Below are 20,982 nucleotides of genomic sequence, written 5' to 3'. Positions count from 1 at the left end.
TGTTATTGGAATTTTTTTCGACAATGCTTGGTATCATTTGCAAACTTTTTGAAGAATGTAAGCACTTTTAATGCTGGTTTAATAAGACTGGCAGTAGTTCATATTGTATGTTTTAACATTTTCCTTTTCCATTTTTTGTAGACGTTGTAACATTTTGTTGGTGTTTATTTGTTGATCAATTTATTGGTTTAATCTGAATTAACCAGTAAGTACACAATTCAGATCATTAAATTTAAATAAATGATATACCAAAAATATTCTTGCCATCTCAGTTTTTATAAGAACTATATTCAGTTCATTTTCATTTTCAGACTGAATCGTTATTTAATTCAATCTCTTTTCATAATCAAACTTAAAATGTAAGTACACAATTTTTTTCAATGATTCAATCAATATTTTTATTACTATGAATAGCAAGTTGAATACATAAAATTAATTTTTGCTTTCATATTAAGGTCATTAATTTTGCAAGACATTCTTGCCTGTTAACATAGTATCTTTTGACCCTAGTGCCTACTGTTGTGTTTATTAAAACTTTGTCAATGTTCATTTTCGCTTATTAATATTGAGGACTCAATTCTTTTGCATTGCAAGTAAGATGCTCAGTATTTTAGATACTGTACACTTAAAATTTCCCTTTTAGTTCATTACATCCATGTTCATTCTTGCTGTGTTCAACTGATAGTTCAATCTCACAATTAGGATCTTTCTGAATAAATGATTATAATTAATTGAATTAATTCTTCCGCATTTCAAGCAAGATGCCCAGCTTTTCTATTACAATTTCCTTTTTATTGACATAACTGATATCTGAATATGGATATGTTAATGTTCATGATATCAAAGTTCATTCTTGCCTGGTTCAACTGATCCAATATTTATTTCTTATTTTAACAATTTTGTCTTATAATGACAAAACTGAACTATGAACATACAAATGCTAATGTTTATGACTTCTAAGTTTTGTCTGGTCAACTGAAGGTCGGACTTGACAATTAGGGACTTTCGGAAAAATTATTATATTTAATTGCATAAATTATTTTACATTCCAGTAATATGTTCAGTATTTAGGTATTTTTTATTCTCTCGTTTAATTTCTCTTATATTACTTGACTGAACTCTGAACATAAATATGTTAATGTTTATGACTTAAGTTTTGTCTTATTCAACTGATGGTCGGACCTCACAAGTAGGATCGTTCCGAATAAATGCTTATATTTAATTTTGGAATCAATGTTTTTTCATTTCAAGCGATGTTCAATATTTAGGTACTTGTTATTCTAACAATTTGTTTTTTATTGACATGACTGAACCCTAACTATAGACATGTTATTATTATTCATGGCATGTAAATTCATTCTTGTCTTGTTCAACTGATCCAATATTTTAGGAATTTCCTATTCTAACAATTTTGTCTTATATTGACATGACTGGACTCGGAACACCCAAATGCTAATGTTTATGGCTTCTGAGTTTTGTGTTGTCAACTGAAGGTCGGATCTCTCTGTATATAATTAACTGTGGAATTAATTCAAGCAAGATTACCAGTATTTTAGAATGCTCTTCTATTACAATTTCTTTTTTATTTATGTAGGTGATCTCTGAATATGGATATGTAGGTTCATTCTTGTTTTGTTCAACTGATCCAATATTTAGGTATTTCTTATTGTAACAATTTTGTCTTATATTGACACGACTGAACTCTGAACATAAATATGTTAATGTTTGTCTTCTAAGTTTTTTTCTGTTCAAGTGATGGTTTCACCTCACAAGTAGGGTCTTTCCGAATAAATGCTCATATTTGATTGCGTAATCAATGTTTTTGCATTTCAAGCAAGATGTTCAATTTTTAGATACTCGTTATAACAATTTCCTTTTTATTAACACAACTGAACTCTGAATTTGGAGATGTTGTTGTTCATGATATCTTTTTATGTGTATTCATTCTTGTCTGGTTCAACCGATCCAGTATTTATGTATTTCTTATTCTAACAATTTTGTCTTATATTGACTTGATTCTAAACATAAATATGTTAATGTTTATGACTTGTAAGTTTTGTCTGTTCAACCGATGGTTTGACCTCACAATTGAACTTATCTTTCTGAGTAAATGCTTATATTTAATTGTGGAATCAATGTTTTTGCATTTCAAGCAAGATGTTCGATATTAGGTACTCGTTATAACAATTTCCTTTTTATTAACACAACTGAACTCTGAATTTGGACGTGTTATTGTTCATGAGATGTTTATATTTGTATTCATTCTTTTCTTGTTTAACCGATGGTTTGACCTCACAATTGAACTTATCTTTCTGAGTAAATGCTTGTATTTAATTGTGTTATCAACGTTTTTGCATTTCAAGCAAGATGTTCAGTTTGATATCTTTGTGAGCAAATTCTTATATAATTTTTGTAGAATATTTAGGCTTGTAATTGTACAGAAGTGCTTCGATGTTTTGTAATTCTTTTGGATTTGCTGTAATTGAAAATTTTTGTATGGTTTGAGCGATGAGTTGGCAAGTTCTGGGTATGAACGTTGAAATCACCAATTGTGAGAGTCAGTGTCTATTTTTGGGCAGTGAAATTTTCAAAACAAGGAGGATAATTATTTGTGAATGTTTTTCCTTGAATAAGCAGGGAATTGGTTTGGCCGAAGGGGAAATTGCCGTGTGGCAACATTGCCGGCTCTTTACGCCAGCCTCGCCGAGCCTTCTCAGTTTCGCCCTTTCAGTCTCGAAAACTCCGCGGTCTCGGTGTTCCGTCGTGATGTGAGGTCGGCCTAGCGGTTCTGAAAATCAGCCCAAGATCTGCGAAATATTCCCGGTCATCAGGAGAGAAAAAATCAAATTATTAAATTTCGGAGTAGAACAATTTTTCATTGACGTAAAATAACAAACAGGTAAATTGGCCAATTTTTCCCCCAACCAGATACCCATGGCTAGGGGTTTTTGCAAGGTCTCGCTCACTTTTTTCCTAATTAAAACGTCTCACCTGTCATAAATCTTTTCACCTTTTTTAATCTTCAATTCAAACTCATTTTTTTTCACGGAGATCCCTTTTATCAAATTTTAAAGCATGACCCAGTTTTACCTTCCTGGAAAATCCTTGATAGACAGGCTGGAAAATTCTTACGTTGACCTTTAACGCCTTGCAAACTTTGTCTGATTTAGCCTATTTTTTTCACGTTTTATTTTTTATTCATTTTAATTTTTTTTTTTTTTGGCTGTTTAGAATTTCCTTTTTGGCAAGTGTCGACTTGACCCTGTGAAATAGTTTATTTTTAGTGTCCGTTTTAAGGGACTGCAGTCCAAAACATTTTCAATTACAACTCTACAATAATCTAACAATTTATTAGGTTTAATACAAAAAAAACGACTTCTTAATTTCTCTTACTAAGCCCAAGCACAAATTTAAATTTCAACATGCAATAATAATTTCAAATCCATGTGCTTAGCAGTTATAATTGGCCTATTTAATTATTACAATTAATTATATTCTTTATCTAAAGTCTTGGATGAGATTAAAAAGTTTCACGAGTGGGATTCGAGCCCATGACCTTCGGCTCAATATGCCGCTGCTCTAACCACTTGAGCATAACGCCGTTGAGCTATCGCTGCTATCGTAGTGTTATGCTCAAGTGGTTAGAGCAGCAGTGTATTGAGCCGAAGGTTGTGGGGTTCAAAAACCGTTCGTGACAAAGTTTTCATCTCAGCCGAGACTTTAGATAAAAAGTACAATTAATTAAATTAATTCAAATTTGAAACAGTACCTACCCCCTTGTGCATGGTAGAAAATTTCAAATTCAAAAATTGAATTTTACCAACCAGATAATATCCACACCCCAAAGCTGATTTGCAATTATGCAACAACTCCCACTTCATGGGCTTATCACGCGTCACAATATCCGCATCCTTCGGTTTGAACCTAGTTAACAAAAAAAAATCCTGTTTTAAAAAGTTAATTTAAGTATTACAGAACAGAGTTTCACAATCAAAATCCATTGGGCAAATAGAAGTGTTGCATAATTTATAAGTGCCCCTGACTATTATTCAGTCTACTTCTTGTGTAGGGTGACAATATGAACATTCTGCGATGAAATTTTGAAAATTATCTGAAAGAAAAATATTATTATATTAAAATACACTTTATGCCTTTATTATATCAGTCTGAAAAAAATGTTCGTTATGTAATTATAAAATGTAAAAAATGATACTTTTTCCTAACAGTAAGTTATATTATGCATATTGATAGAAGTAATGGGCTTTCAGTGTGTAACACATTCACATCTTAGACTTGCTTTTTCTTTAACTTTTAATGTTTGTTTTTTTTTACATTGGTCATTTGATCATCTTGGTTTCTTTCGTCCCACCATATTTTACTGTTTGATCTTTACTTTTTTCATTATTGATTATGGCTTTTCTTTCCTCCACTGCAACCTAAATCAGACCTATTGTCTGTCCTATGAAACTGAGCACTTTCCTTAGTGCCTCTTCTGGATCTCCTTGGTATGAGAAATGTCCTAAGGAAGTGGCAGTACTGTTAACGGGCTAACGCATTACATTCATAAATGATATGTGCTGATATGTCTGATTCCTCCTGACAGAGCCTGCATGTTTCCGTCTCTGCTTTAACTTCTTAAGATGATAGTTAAGACGTCAGTGACCGGTATAGAGGCTTATAATTCTTCTCAAATTCTGCCTGCTTAGAGAGGAATTCCTTCATCTTCCGTTTTGAGAGGTTTATAAACCTCTTAGTTGCCTCATACCCGGTATGTTCCAATTTAAGCACACACTCCGATATAGTTGTAATTCTGGTCCCATAGGTGAGAGGGTTGCCCATTTTTTGTTTGGCTAATTGATCAACCTGTTCATTTCCTTATATTCTTCATTTCTGGAAACCCACTTTAAGGCAATCTTGTTTGCTTTCCCAGAGTCATTAGGCAGTTTAGACACTCCTAGACAAGTATTGAATTGAAAGCATACGCATTTTTTGCCTTTATGACTGCCTGGCTGTCTGAGAGTATGCATATCTGGGTACATTTCATATTTTTCTTTATTAACTTCTGTGAACGGAGTTGTATTGCTTGGACTTCTGCTTGGAAAATCATTGGGGTTAGACCAAGGGGATTCGCCTGGGTGTAGTTTGGCCCTTTTATCCCTATACACTCCCTGTTCCATCTTTGATCCATCTGGGTACCATAATTGGGTTACCATATAAGGGTTTAGAGAGTACCGTATTACTCTTCTTGAAACTTGAGGCCACCTTTCTTCCAAAGGTCTCTATTATCTGTCCACTCGGAAGAGTCTATCAAAGTAGTACCTTTCTCTCATTTTGTCAGATACTGTTGTCTCATTTAACTCTTTCCAGAATTTTGTGATGATGCCTCCTTAGATGTGGTTAATAATATATCCTATCGCCACCGTGCTAGTGCTCTATATGTGACCAAGGGTCAAACCATTGTGGTGTATAACCAGTACGCCATTTTGGTGTTTATTCCCTCAGAATCCTCTGGATGAAAAAGCAAATTCAATTATCTGCTAAGCTTTTGCCCTATTTTAGGTCAATCTTTAAAAATACATACAAATTGACATAATTGAGTTTTTAGTTGGTAGTTTTTGAAGTTCAACTCAATCCCAACATTGCCAAGTAAAGTAACACTATTCCTTAAAGATTTACAGTTATATCAACCGAAGTTGTTGATTATAATGATGAATGAGAGGTTTAAAAAAAATTGTGATCACATTTCCAAGATTAGAAGTAAGGCTTTAAAGAATTAGGTTTTGTCAAATGTCTTCAGTCTTGGGTAATCTATTTACTATTAGAATGTTTATAACTATCATTCGTCCACAGTCATCTTGAGTATGGTAATATTGTCTAAGACCCCCTTTTTATAAACTATGATTAATCTGGTTGAATCTGTCCAGCGTAGGGCTACTAGATACTTGTTTTTTAAATTTGGCACACCTACCCTTGGCGTATTGGTTTTATATGAAAAGTTCTCAATTCTCTGATCTCCTCTCCGGAGATTCTGTTCTCTTGGTGAGTTCCTCAGTGTATTTTGAGAAGGGTTCAAACTTTTTTGTGGAGCACATTGCACCGATTATATGCTTAGCTGACTCGCCTCCTTGGGAAACTCAATTCCTGCATATTTTGATTTTTTTCTCAGACTTTATTCACTTTGAAAAAGAATATCTCTAATGCTTAATGTTCTTTTATGTTGTTTCTATAGATGAACTCTTAATATTCTAGTATTTTGTTTTTATCATATTATTATATATCTTGTTAGTTTTGTTATTTTAGATTATTCATTTGATGATTATTTTTTGTATGCTTTTAACTGCTCTTTTTGGGGCCTTGCCTGTAGAGCTTATATTGTAAATAAATATTATATAATAAGCAAAGAGAAAATGATAAAAAAATAGTCTGTGTCCTTTATAAGTTTTGTAGGTGGGGTTAGTTCTTTTTTCAATTGCAATTTTTGTTATACTTCCAGTATATCTAAGCTCAGTTTTGTCTAATCGAGAGTTCTTCTCTGGTTGACCTTATTTAAATTAATTATTCACCTACAAGATGTCATGTTGAGATCTTGTGAGAATTTTATAAATTATTGTTTTATACGCATCGCTTGTAGAAGTTAAGTTAGGCAATTATTACAAATTTAACGGGTGGTTTAACTGATTTTAACTATTCTGCTATGTCATTGCCACATTACTGTTACTAATTAAAATTTTCAAAGTCAAAATCTTTCTAGATTTATTTTTGTACTAGTTAAATAACAATTGACAATAGATTGCGATGCAAAATAGAGTGTATACATACATGCAGGGTTCGTACAACCAGCCAGTTTGTGCAGGAAAAGTGAATGCATATTTGCCAAGCTCCGTGCAAGGCCTTAATATAATACCAATCTTGATGGACAACAGTTAAACTGTCATTGCTGCAGCTGCGGTTACTGTTCTGTGTAGTGGCTACAACTCAGTCACAGAGTTCTGTTGCCCCATCTCACTTTCGGTCCGTTTCCATGCATTTTTGATATTCAGAAGAGAAGTGTTCCAAATTATTGGTTCAGCTCGATACAGATCAAGGAACTCGAAGACTTATGTTAAGCCAATCTATTACTAACTGACAGAAACAACGCTACGATGTTCTTTCATTAATACATCTATGTATATTAGTTAGGAATCCTTTATTATTGAAAAATAAATAGGATTGGCGGACAAAGAACTGTCAATTAAACAAGCAATGAATATTGTTTGGCGAATAACCAAGCACCTTCCTCACTAGTCGAAATTTGACGAACTTTTGCTTGGCATTCGGGCAAGTCCCGCATGTCTGGAGCCATCTTAATATTGTTGCTTATGATATTGAGTATAATTGATGAAAAGCATAGTGTAAATTTGATTATTTATCTTGCGAAAACTTCCTTTGTTTAAAATATAAACTCTTGTTTTTCCAAAGAGTATTTTCAAATTTTCCTATGACCTCTAAATCTCATCAAGCTGTCTAATTATGAACGTAGAGGATATAGTTTTTTTGTTTACTCTTCTTTAAAAACTAGTTTTATTTGCATATATTGTAGTAAAATGTATTTTCTGTTAGATAAGGAGTCATGTTATCTAAAATCGTATCATTTCACAAGTTGTGTCATAATGAGAAATTGTGCTTTTGGACTTCTTTGGCCTTGGTTATAACTTACAGCTGAGCTGGAAGGCAAAATTGAATGAGTAATTAGTTTCAAATTTAGATGCTTACCTTTGCCCAAATACTTGAGTTTTTACAATTTAAAAAAAAAATGTTAATCATAATAAATTAACACATTATTGCTCATTTTTAGAAGTGGGTGAGATAAGGGTTAATTATGTTTATTCAGGGATCAAAAGTGGCACAAATGTTCAAATATACACAAACGTTTGATGTATGTTTTATGTAAAATTTTACCTTGATTTGCAACAATGTTACTCACTTTCCATTTCGATTAAATGTTGCTTCTTTCCTTCTTGTATTTTCTCGATCTTTTGTAAAAAAAAGTTAGATTGCATAATATCTCTTAACATGCTTGACAAAACACTTAACAAATACTTTGCCAATTCTGTCTGGTATATTTTTATTTATGACAGTACAATTCTGCAATGTTATTTGTTGAAGACAAATTATATTCGGGATACCAGCTGAGTAAAAAACAAAAACAAATAACACTTTGTGCAGTCACAATAATAATACTAGTAACAGAATTTCACTTAAAAATCTAAACATGAGACAAACTCAATGCCGAGAATGGAAGAAATGCCGGAGGCATGATCATACTCCATTAACTGACGCTCAATTCTAAAAATGAGTTACGAAATCTAGGGGAAAAGTGTAAGTCCAGACAACTTTTATGTTTATATCGTTAAAACATACTTACCGAACAAATTTTAGGCCCACTTATTGCACGGCTGAATATATATCAGCTATATTTAAAAAATAGTGAATTTTAAATATGCAGGGATAAAATAAGTAGGTATTTGATTGTCAAAACATCTGAATGTTAAACAGTTACAAGTTAAACCTGTTTTAATTACATTGGTGTGGACTTATATTTTGCCAAATTAAAAATAAAACTATATGTACTTAACTTTCAAGTCATATATTATTTAAATGTCATATTTTTGGTTTAAGTCGTTTTATTCTGAGTGTAAATTTCATAATCATAAATTATATTTTTCATTTTCCAAAGCACAGAATAAAATTGATCTGACATGAAACAATTCATAAGCAGCATAAATTTACATAATTGACAATATGTCTAGTCATGTTGGTACTCTTTTTGTTTCTCTTGAGACTATAATCGATGAATATTTACATACAAATACTAAAAGCTTCACTTTTGCATACGATCATAATGAATCAATATGATGATTCCTTTTTTCTAATTAAAAAATAATTGGTCATCAATAAGTCCATTTTGTGCAAGTTTGTTAATCAAAACATTAACAAATACGAAGTCTTGAGTTAGGTCTCTGAATAATTTACATTTGTGTCATATATTTTGTCCTAAAAGTGCAAAGCTATTGTTGATTACCGTATGTTTGTTACATTTTTTATATAACTACTGAAATACTTTTTATAAACTTACTATGGTTTTCTAAAAGGTAGTGAAATATATCTTAAAAAAGTGCACCGTCAGATTTTTAAAATATTTTATTATGATAAGAATAAATTTTAATGGATCGATAATTAAATTTGAACATTGCTATTTACTTTTGTGTGATTATTAAATTTTTGTTAAATATTTGTTTCAGGATTATGCACCGCATCCAGTCTTTTGTATGTAATAATTTGGTGCCATTCGTGCCAAATTTGGTTGGCCGAAAGAAATTTGCGACATGGGTCAAGGGTGCATCATCAAATCCCCATTTAACTCCGTACACAGCAGCTGCAAGTTACATGACTCGCAAATATGCGAGTTCATCGGGTGCAGCAGAACCTTTTCTAAGTGGTTCCTCATCAACATATGTGGAGGATATGTATAATGCCTGGCTTCAGGATCCTTCAAGCGTCCATGCAGTGAGTTTAATTGATTTGTAAACTTCATAATTTTTAAAACGAACTTTTTTAAATTTTTTTGTTTTTTGTTAGTCATGGGATGCCTTTTTTCGTAATTCTAATGCTCCTCCTGGCCAGGCATACATAGCTCCTCCATCAATCGCAGGACCCCAGAAAGGTCATGTACCACTTTCAATGTTTACTTCAAATCTTGGTTCTCCGCAAGTTAGCGAAAAAGTGATCGATGACCATCTGGCTGTTCAAGCTATAATAAGATCATATCAGGTACGTTAACACAGTAAACACTGTAGTCATAGAAAATTAGATTTCACCAACATCAAAACAGATCACATTAATTTATCATTTATTCACCTCAGGCAAGAAAGAAAATAAGGATTTTTGAGACTTTCTATTCTGTTTGTTCCACAATAACATAGCTCACTATTGACATTAAATTACTTGATAACAAGTTCAAGGATTAGGATAAAGACTTTTAATCTGACATTATATTTTACACATAAAAAAAAAGAAAAAAATATATGAAATGACTTTTGACACAAGGATTAGAACTTTAATTTATTCAATTTGTACAATTCTAGTTTGACTGTTCTTTTTATCTTGAAAAGTGGAAATTGGTTATCAAATGTAACAAGATAAAATTAACAAACTAACATTATCTTCTACAATTATTTGCACCATTGAAACGTACACATTTTCATAAAATTTCAGTTTTGCACTTCAATAGTTTTTACAATATTCTTTTTTTTTAATATAATTTTTACCTAAGACCCCATAGAAGGAAACAGTATAAGTGAATGAGGAAAGGTGATGCTTGATTTTCCAGGAACAATTTGTATGGCTCGTTTTGTTATGTATTATGGATGTGTATGTTGTATGGGAAGAAAATTTTTTAATGCATTCTAGTTTATAAAAGGTAAAATTTGCAATCTTTACGTGGATATATTTAAACAAATCTAAATTAACATCAAGATTTTGTAAACATTTTTTTCTATGTTTGGGATTTGTAAAGATTTTTAAAAATAAACTCAAAGTCTATAAGACAAGGAATTGTTGTGAAGTAGAGGTATAGCTGTGTCATTTGATTGTGGCTTTAGACGGTTTCTTAATGATTATTTAATTGGGCAATTAATTATCGTAAATTAATTTATTTAATTATATGGTAAAGTTTTTTGTTTGAAATATATATGTGTATGGGTATAAAGCTAGCGTTTTAAAAAGTCTGTTTTTATAAGCATGAAAAACCAAGAAATGCAATAAATAAATTTAAAAAATGGGAAAAAAGCATGATAAGGGGAAAATTATATGTAGAATAGTGACTTGTAAAAACTGTTCAAATTTATTGTTTGAAATGGAATGTTATTGGTGTTATAAAATTAGGCACGGGGCCACCTGGTGTCTGAACTCGATCCTTTGAACATCATGTATGCAGACTTGCATTCAACTTATAAGGACCGTAAGGGAACTCCACATGAAATGGTTGTCAGACAACAAATGCTCGGTAAGGCTTTCAATTCGAAAAGCGCCCCCTTCAATGAGACTATTTTTAATCTCACGTCACATCTAACCAAATCGATAAATCATTTTACCAAAATAAGTGTTAGTTCAATAATTCAAGAGAAGTCTGATAACTTTGCATGGGGTACATGGGTGATTTAGCTTATTATTGCTTATGTCTGTCTGTTTGTGCTTTTTGTCTTGTTTGGGGCATGTTTTAAGGCCGATTTTTCCAATTTCCAATCTAAGGTAAAACTAGATCAGTTTTTCTTTTCTACTATTATTCTACGACTAATATGTTTTCAATCTGTGACTTTTTTGTTGTTGTGAACTAATAAATTAGTTTTTAAAATAAACTTGGGGAATATTTTTTTGTGTGTTGGCATGAATCATGTTGTGTTCAGATCCGCGGTCACCACATTGCTCAGTTGGATCCGCTGGGAATTTCATCTGCAGACCTCGACGATAGGCACCCTCCGGAACTACTCTATAGCCACTACTCATTTGGTAAGTATATGCTTAAAGCATTTTCTTAAAGTAAGTTATTTATCCCCCCCCACCTTTGTGATTTGTCTAGTTGAAAATATCTTGCATGTTCCTTAATTTTTCCAAATCTTTATGAGTTCATACCAAAATTGCATGCAACTGCAATAATCATGAATAAAATTGAATTATGACTCATCTGTCCAGTTATATTGTCAGTTCCAAGCATTGCTTCTGCATTACAAAAATAATTTTAAACAATCAAATTTTTTTTTTTTTTTAATTGAAAATCTGCTTATTAAATTATTGGATTGCAAATGTGCAAATTTTGTTTTATAGTACTTTTGTGTATCTTTTAATTTTTTTTAAACATAATATGAGGAACAGTGTGTATATGGTGCATACATATGCATATACATTATTTAAAAAATCAAATTTACTTTAATAAACTTACAAATTTTGAAGGCTTATACTTTCCATTTGCATGTTATATTTTCATCATCTTCTTTCATCCGCTTGTTGTGCTGTAAACAAAGTTAACTATTTGCATAACAATTCTTTATCATCCATAGTTGTATTTGTTTTTCATACTAAATTCTCGATTGGTATAAATTGTCCAATTAATGTCAATTGTCCCAACAGAATTCTAGCAAGAGGTCTACTAAATGAAAGTACAAGCCTACAAAATTAATATTACAATTATTTAAGGCATAAAACTAAACTCATTAGTAAAATAATCATGAAACAATGCATATATGTTTCAAATTGTATTCATTTTTTTTTTTTCAAAATTAATACTAACATCATTTGTGAACGTTTTGAATATTTTATTTCTTTTTATGTCTGCTTTTAATCCTTCCTGCAGTTTTGCCAATTAGTTATTTTGTTTAGACAAGGTTAAAGAACAGAATGAATCCAAGTCTAGTTCTGAGCCCAAGTCTCATTCACAACTTCTCCAGAAAAGAATCCTTGGCGTGAAACAGAGTATGTAGCTACATTTCATTTTTATTTTACTTAATTATGAATAATCAAGTATTTATTGATGACACATTTTTGGAGTACTTGTTTTGTGTTCTTGTTCTGATCCTTCTTGTCCGTTGTGTTATACTCATTTGTGTCATCAGTATCTGCTAAATTAACAATTTTTTTTTTTCTTTCTGCACGTTTTATGGATGCATTTAGTGTATTGTTCATGTGGCTTTAGAATGCTTGGTTTGAGCTTGAATAGTTAATTCTATTTTCTAAAAAATAATAATTTTCAGCACAAAACTTTAAAAAAACAACTAATATATTGGGTTGTCCGGAAAATAATGCAGGATTTTAAGTTTTCATTAAAAAAAATCTATATAAAATATTCTGTTTACGTTTACAGGATTACTCATTTGTATGAATGTCAACACTTATTAATCCTCTTCCAAATGATATTGTTTGTTTACCTCTGTAGCATTCCGCTACTTGGAAATAATTCAGTCATCCTTATAATGTCAAAGCGAGAATTTCGTACGATTTTCTTTTACGAGTTTAAACTCGGCCGAAGCGGAGCCCAAACGGCTAGAAACATTAACCAAGTCTGGGGCGAGGGTTGTGTTAATGAGTGCACTGTGCAAAGGTGGTTTAAAAAATTTCGGGAGGGAGATTTCAGCCTTGAAGATGAAGAAGGTCGTGGAAGGCCTTCCTCTCTTAATGATGATGTTCTGCGATCAGTGGTGGAAGAAAACCCCAAAACAACTGTTCGAGAACTTGCTGACCACCTCAAGGCGATTGGAAAAGTGAAAAAACTCGAAAATTGGGTTCCACACTCATTAAACGATCGCCAAAAAAATCAGCGCTTTGATGTTTGTGCATCACTTCTTTGTCGAAACAAAAATGACCCATTTCTGGCCAGAATTGTTACATGTGACGAAAAGTGGATTCTCTACGATAACACTAGACGTTCTGGACAGTGGCTCGACAAAGGAGAAGCTCCAATACATTTTCCAAAGCCCCCAACTCATCAAAAAAAGGTAATGGTTACGGTATGGTGGGCTTCATTTGGTTTAATACACTACAGCTTCTTAAATCCTGGCGAAACCATCAATGCTGAATCATACTGTAACCAAATTAATACCATGCATCAAAAATTGGCAGTAATGAAGCCCTCTTTGGTCAATCGGAAAGGGCCCATTTTGTTGCATGACAACGCTCGACCACATGTGTCACGTGTAACGTCACAAAAATTATTGGAGCTTGGCTATGAAACTTTGCCTCACCCACCCTACTCTCCGGACCTCTCGCCTACTGACTACCATTTTTTTAGACACCTGGACCACTACTTACAACACATAATATTCAAAAATCAAACGGAACTGGAAAATGCATTTATTGACTTTATCAATTCTAAAAATTCTGAATTCTACTCAGACGGAATTAATAAGTTACCAACACGTTGGGAGAAATGTATTGAGAGTATGGGAAATTATTTTGATTAAAGAACATTGCTTTAAAGTAACTAGTTTCTTTTTTTTTGTTTAATACCAAAATCCTGCATTATTTTCCGGACAACCCAATAGTAAATATAATTAGCTTCAATCATCGGACTTCTCCCAAATTGAAGACAATTGATACATTAATTCTTCAGAAAATATTACATTACTTAAGCAAATTAAATTTTCTTTGCGTTTTAAATAGTATTAATACAATTATTTTAATGTGGATTTAGATGAACAAGATATGGATCGATCCTTTAAGTTACCCACAACAACGTTTATTGGTGGAAAGGAGAAGATTCTGACTTTACGAGAGATCCTTAAGAGACTAGAGAATGTTTATTGTCGACATATTGGTGTGGAGTTTATGTTCATTAATTCTTTGGAACAGTGTAATTGGATCAGACAACGTTTAGAAACCCCCGGTGTAATGGACTTTGATGCAAACGCCAAAAGGATGATACTTGCCAGATTAACACGAGCAACTGGGTAAATTTGTTGTTGGTTAAAAACCCATTTTGTCCTGGGTTCTTATTTTTACGTGTACACAGGTTTGAAGCATTTCTTGCCAGAAAGTGGTCAAGCGAAAAGCGATTTGGTCTCGAAGGGGCAGAAATATTAATCCCAGCAATGAAGCAAATCATCGATAAATCGACTGAACTTGGTGTGGAGTCCGTTGTCATGGGCATGCCTCATAGGGGCCGTTTGAATGTCTTAGCTAATGTTTGCAGAAAACCATTGGAGCAGATTTTCACTCAGTTTGCAGCTCTTGAAGCGGCTGATGATGTAAGTCACATTATATGAAATAATTTAAGCCCATAGCTTAATCGGATGTTACCCTAGGGGTCAGGAGATGTAAAATATCATCTCGGTACATATATTGAACGCTTAAACAGAGTCACCAACAAGAACATTCGATTAGCTGTCGTTGCTAATCCGTCTCATCTAGAAGCTGTAGACCCTGTTGTTCAAGGAAAAACCCGTGCTGAGCAATTCTACAGGGGAGATGGAGAAGGCAAAAAGGTAATAAACTTATCCTTTATTTATAAATTATATCATACTTCTAGAGAAATTATATTTTATTTTATTTTAGGTTATGTCTATTTTACTTCATGGGGATGCAGCGTTCTGTGGACAAGGTGTCGTTTTCGAAACATTTCACTTGTCGGATTTACCAGATTACACAACTCACGGCACAATCCACATTGTAGTCAACAACCAAGTCGGGTTCACAACAGATCCAAGGTTTTCAAGATCGTCAGCATATTGCACAGGTATTGTTTATTTAATGTGAGGTTTAACATAATCTAAAAAAAATCCATTTTTTTAAAGATGTTGCTAGAGTGGTCAATGCCCCCATATTTCATGTAAATTCTGATGATCCGGAAGCTGTTATGCACATCTGCAATATTGCGGCAGAATGGAGAAACACATTTCATAAGGATGTTGTGATAGATATTGTAAGTTTTATAGTGATTGTTTTAATTGAATATGCGTTTAAACTGTTGACATTTTCTAGGTGTGCTATCGAAGAAATGGACACAACGAAATGGACGAACCAATGTTTACACAACCGCTTATGTATAAAATAATTAAACAGACCAAGCCTGTATTAGATAAATATGCAGAAAAACTCATCTCAGAAGGTGTTGTCAATGCCGATGAGGTTAAAGATGTTAAGGAAAAATACGATAAAATCTGTGAAGAGGCATATGGTAAAGCCGGAAAGGAAACGCACATAAAATTCAAAGATTGGCTAGATTCCCCATGGTCAGGGTTTTTTGAAGGTAAAGACCCTCTAAAAATGTCCCCTACAGGCGTCAAGGAAGATACCCTTGTTCATATTGGAAAGCGGTTCTCATCTCCCCCACCGAATGCAGCAGAATTTGTCATTCACAAAGGTATTGAGCGCATATTGAAGGCTAGGCTGCAGATGGTTGAACAGAGAACTGTTGATTGGGCTTTGGGTGAGGCAATGGCTTTTGGAGCTTTACTAAAAGAAGGTAAACAAACAAAAAATTATCAAATATGTTGTTTATAATAATTAGCGTTTTTCTAGGTATTCATGTGAGACTTTCTGGACAAGACGTTGAAAGAGGGACATTCTCTCACCGCCATCATGTGCTCCATCATCAAACAGTGGACAAAGCAACATACCGACCCCTGTGCAATCTTTACCCGGATCAGGCCCCTTACAGTGTATGCAACAGTTCTCTTTCAGAATTTGGCGTTCTAGGTACGATTTTTCTGAAAATTAAAATAAATCCATATATGTTTAGCAGAATTGACTGTATTAATATTTTAATTAATTAATTTTTAGGCTTTGAGCTTGGCTATTCCATGACGAATCCAAATGCGTTGGTTTGCTGGGAAGCACAGTTTGGCGATTTCAACAATACGGCGCAATGTATCATTGACCAGTTTATTTCATCTGGCCAGGCAAAATGGGTGCGACAGTCTGGTCTCGTTATGCTCCTCCCTCACGGAATGGAAGGTATGGGCCCCGAGCATTCATCTGCACGCTTGGAGAGATTTTTGCAGATGAGCGCCGATGATCAAGATTACATGCCCCCACAAAGTGAAGAATTCGCTATAAGACAGCTTCATGATATAAATTGGATAGTGGCAAACTGTTCTACACCAGCTAATTACTTCCACATTTTACGGAGACAAATTGCATTACCGTTCAGAAAGCCTCTCATACTTATGACCCCAAAATCATTGTTAAGACACCCAGAAGCAAAGTCCAGTTTTGACGAAATGACTGAAGATACACAATTTCTAAGGTAAATTATTATGATTATTTTCAATATTATTTTCTTAAATTTATTGTTTAATTCAACCTACAGGGTGATCCCTGAAAAAGGGCCTGCTGCACAAAACCCTAGCGGTGTGAAAAAATTAATCTTCTGCTCAGGAAAGGTGTTCTATGATATCAAAAAGGCAAGAGCCGAAAAGAAATTGGAAGAACAGATCGCTATCGCTCGGGTCGAACAGGTTAGTCACTAGAACTTTTGACATAAACTAAACAACATACTTTAGATGCTAGTTTTCTTCAAATCATTATATAAATTTGTATTAAACTTGTCATATTTAACTGCTTAATTATGCCAAAATTGTTTCTTAATGAGTATCACACATCTGAATTTGGTTAATTACTTTTTAATTGACAACCATTCAATTTATAATTTAATTTTATTGTGTTAGCATGTTAACTGTGAAGTTTCTACCCTTTAATATTTTAATACTGGGAGCAAGCATTCTTAAATTGAATATTTTAGTCTAATATCCTTTGCATCATCACCAACGCCTCTAATAAAACATTTCTTAAAGATTTTTTTTACAAAAAAGAATTAGTCCTGAATCCCCAAGGTCCAGAGCAAGTTTCCTGTTCCCTCCCAACTTTCCGCCCTTTCCTTCTTCTCAGTCAGAAATCTAAATCTTGGGGAACCACAAAGTAATGTCATTTTTTACATTATTGTGTTATTGTTTGGACCTTCCCCGAGGGAGTGGATCTTTTCCTTGTTTAGACAAATGAATGAATAATAAACAAAAGAAATATTAAAAAAGAAACAATTCTTATATTGAGAAATTAACAAAATTTGAAATTAAAGTCATCAGTTTGGAAATGACAATTTGACTTTTTTTTTTAATTAAAGGAAACTGACTGATTATTATTATCTTCTTTTAAATTAAAAAACAGAAGCAATTCTTACAAGACTAATTATTATTATTATTAATAAAATGAAATAAACAAGCTGCAAAACCGACTTGGTGAAGGTTAAACAAACAAAAAAAATTACTCTTCGTTGCAAACTAAATGATAAAAAAATTCTTTTTTTTTTACGAAAAACAAATTAAAATGAAAAAAAAAACTTGCATCACGATTCTCGCTTGTGGAAGATGGTTGATCCTTGCTGCTTTTTCACCAAAAAAAAGAAATTCCCACGTGTCACCTCCCGTTCAGCTCGAAGCCTACAGGCTTCTTCCCGTGGAAATCTCCTTCCTCCTCCTTCTAGTCACTTGTGGAAGGGCTTTGGGCGGCCCTTATAAATTGCACTGTCATAACATTAAATTCAAATAGATACATTTTAAACAAGTTTTTATTTTTAATCAACAAAATCAACCCTCGTTATCGACAACCTTTTGCCATTTAGTTTTCAATGCCGGATCGATAAAAATCATTTGATTTTTGAGCACAATACCTGGAGATGGCATTTTGGACATCATCCAAATTTTTTTGAGACTTAGAAAATGTAGCGATTGGAATAAATGAAAATCCAATGGTACAATATTAGGTGTGAGTATGGTGGGTAAAGCAATACCTCCCAGCTCAATTCATTAATTTTTTCCAGGGTTCGTCTTGCATTATCTTGTTATCGAACAACACCTTTTCTGTTCATGGTAAAGGTCTGCACTCACAGTTTGTCCAGGTTTCAGCACTTCAAAATGACCCCACGAATACTCCACCAAATGCACAAAAGCGCCTTTTTAGGGTGTAAACATCCTTTTGCATTTTGGATTATCATAGAGGACCCATTTTTCATCTCCAGTGATCAAAAAACGCTTCTGCATTGTTCCGCTGAAGCAATAAGTTGCACGTGGTTAACCGGTTAGCCTTGTTTTCTTCAGATAGATTATGCAGGACCTGCTCTGTTTACCAATATGCTCCAACCAACATCCCAGAATATTTTGAGCTTATCTAAAAGTGATGGAGACAAGACTAAATGAAGAAAAATTGCCCTCCACTGTACATAAACACCAAACATACAGATTTCCCTTCAAGACAAATACTTAGGACTGCGCTTAGACAGTGGAATCCTATCACGAGGTTTAAAAATCTTCCTTGACTGCCAAACTAAACTAACCTTATCCAAGATTTTAGTGCTGCCACTTTGGACATATGAAGTGGAACTGTGGGGTAAATAGTCAAAGCTCCTTATTAATTTTCTAACTTCATTATCCAAACCTACCTCAATATTTTGTCAACAACTGATCCATATCCGATTCCAAAAGTTCCACATAAACTTCTTGATCCATTCTAACCCTTCTGCTTGAGCTCTCTGTACACATTCTCATCCTGTGCCATGTTGCCTAAGCGACATTGGCCTCAACCCCATGTGAAGGGAAAAGCCAGTCAATCACTCCCAGTTAACATGTTAAAAAGTAAATGTCAGTCTTGTTTAAACACCGTTATAAATTGTTTCCGTTTCATTTAAGATTTCACCATTCCCGCATGATCTTGTACGTGAAGAGTGCGCTAAATATGCTAATGCGAAATTATGCTGGGCTCAAGAGGAACACAAAAATCAAGGATCATGGACCTACGTCCAACCCAGATTTGCTACCGCTTTGAACAAATCTCGTGAAATTGTGTAAGTATATGATGTCTTTCAAAAAAATAACCATTTACAGTTGCATTGAAGATTCATTTAAGTTAACATTTAATCAATAATGTCATATTTAATTTATTTAATTTAATAATATAATTTGTGCATGCTGTGTGGGGATTGATTGTTAAAATGTACAAATAAGCTCGGGCAATTTCATCAATCATTTCAACTTTTTTTTCACACGTCAAACGTATTTCACACTTTTGAATTTCTGATGAATAAACACGAGTTCAGTCGTTAATAGTTTTTGAGCCAAGTTTTTCATCCAGCCAGTAGGTGTAGGCTTTTGAGAGTTTACTGTTCTAGCCAAAAGTCAGAGAGCGGGGGTGGTTTCCTATCGTCCCTATTTGGAAAGTCTCCCGAGAATAAACAACCCGAAGTGGTGACTACCGAGGAACAGCAGAGGACAGTTAGGTGGGTGATGATGGAGGGAAACCATCCCCTCGTCTGTCATTATTTTATTTAAAATTTCCAGTTGATATCACGATACAAGATCACAAAACATATCATGTTGCAAGAGAGTTTGAAGTTTTAAGCACATTTTATTGTTATTTTTAAAAACATTATATTATAAAAAGCATGGTTTATGTTTTAAGTAATATAATTAATACATTAACGTTTTGTTTATGTTACAAATATTTCAGAAACTGAAAAATGTCAAAATAGATTTTGGTTTACCTGATTATATTACTTGTACATCTAACAAAACAGGCTTATGTACCCCCATTAGTTTAAAGTATTTAGGATGGTTTGAGGATAAAATTCTGAAATTAGTTTTTTTTACATTTTCCTATTTTTTGTAATGATAATCCTAAAAATAAATAGATTAATCATTGGTATTGAAGTATTTTGTAAACAAAATATGTAAGCTGGTAATAATGGTGTAACTATTTTATAATTTCAATATTTTAGCTCGAAATATTCAGAATTTCATCATATTTCACTGGTGATAGTCGATCGTTTTGATATTTTCCTGTCTCACTGCCATCTAAAAACGCCTCATTTTCCCATGTATCTAATCTCCGTACGTTTTTCTTTTTATTTCAGTTATGCAGGAAGAGCAGCAGCTGCTTCCGCAGCAACCGGAAGCAAAATGATGCACTTGAAGGAGTTAGCTCAACTTTTAAGCGATGCCTTGAGCATCTAAGTTCTTTCAAAGAAAGATTTTTAGTTTCAATTAACTTGCACGAACTTTTCAAGCCTGGTTCGCGTTGTTGTTCCGTTTTCCTTCATTCAGTTCTATTTGGTCACAATTGGTGGAACCAAATTTTAGAAAAATCAGATGCGTGATAATCCGAACGAAAATACTTTTCGAACGAATATTTATTTTTCTCTTTTGAACTTTCTGTAACTGTTCTTATGAGATTGTTTTTCTTGTCACCAGACTATTGTTCTAACCAAAATTTAGTGAATGAGATCTTATTTTTAGTGCAATTAGAAATTTCCTGAAAAAAAAGGAAAACCAAGTTTACTCTTTGTAAGGATTACACCTTTTTTTTTGTTTGCATTAATTTGTCACAAGATTTATTTATGTCATTCTATCATTTCCTTTGCTTCATTATTTATTTTTGCCTGTCTTAATTTTAAAAAAAAGTCTGTAA

The 20,982-nt window shown here is 33.2% G+C and overlaps 1 protein-coding gene and 1 long non-coding RNA gene across 9 annotated transcripts in view; one reads left to right on the top strand and one right to left on the bottom strand.

Moving 5' to 3' along the window:
* Positions 1-9,155, bottom strand: part of LOC106673102 — a 15,227-nt gene extending 6,072 nt beyond the window's left edge. For 3 of the 5 annotated variants that reach the window (XR_001341348.2, XR_001341349.2, XR_001341352.2), the window contains exons 1-3: positions 8,405-9,155; positions 3,989-4,111; positions 3,774-3,924 (exon numbers count right to left, since the gene is read on the bottom strand). This is a non-coding gene — a long non-coding RNA (uncharacterized LOC106673102). Of the gene's footprint in view, positions 1-3,773; positions 3,925-3,988; positions 4,112-7,963; positions 8,353-8,404 lie in introns of those variants that run through there. The other 2 variants (XR_001341351.2, XR_001341350.2) reach the window with 2 other exon arrangements.
* LOC106673100 (2-oxoglutarate dehydrogenase, mitochondrial) lies at positions 341-20,982 on the top strand. Of its 4 annotated transcripts, XM_014405064.2 has the most exons (17): positions 341-359; positions 9,282-9,546; positions 9,619-9,810; positions 11,445-11,547; positions 12,415-12,507; positions 14,222-14,477; positions 14,540-14,774; positions 14,832-15,011; positions 15,082-15,262; positions 15,321-15,448; positions 15,508-15,991; positions 16,048-16,224; positions 16,309-16,774; positions 16,838-16,985; positions 19,209-19,363; positions 19,688-19,795; positions 20,429-20,982. In XM_014405064.2, coding segments are annotated over exons 1-17 (3,273 nt in total). In that variant the 5' UTR covers positions 341-357; the 3' UTR covers positions 20,529-20,982. The 4 variants fall into 4 exon arrangements, with proteins under 4 accessions (XP_014260550.1, XP_014260554.1, XP_014260556.1 ...); XM_014405068.2 differs by lacking the exon at positions 12,415-12,507; XM_014405070.2 differs by lacking the exon at positions 19,688-19,795.

The sequence above is a fragment of the Cimex lectularius genome, unplaced genomic scaffold (genome assembly GCF_000648675.2).
Source record: "Cimex lectularius strain Harlan isolate CLEC.00 unplaced genomic scaffold, Clec_2.1 scaffold205, whole genome shotgun sequence".
Taxonomy (NCBI): Eukaryota; Metazoa; Arthropoda; class Insecta; order Hemiptera; family Cimicidae; genus Cimex; species Cimex lectularius.
Note: the sequence above shows the minus strand (reverse complement) of the source record. Positions and strands in the feature narration are given on the sequence as shown.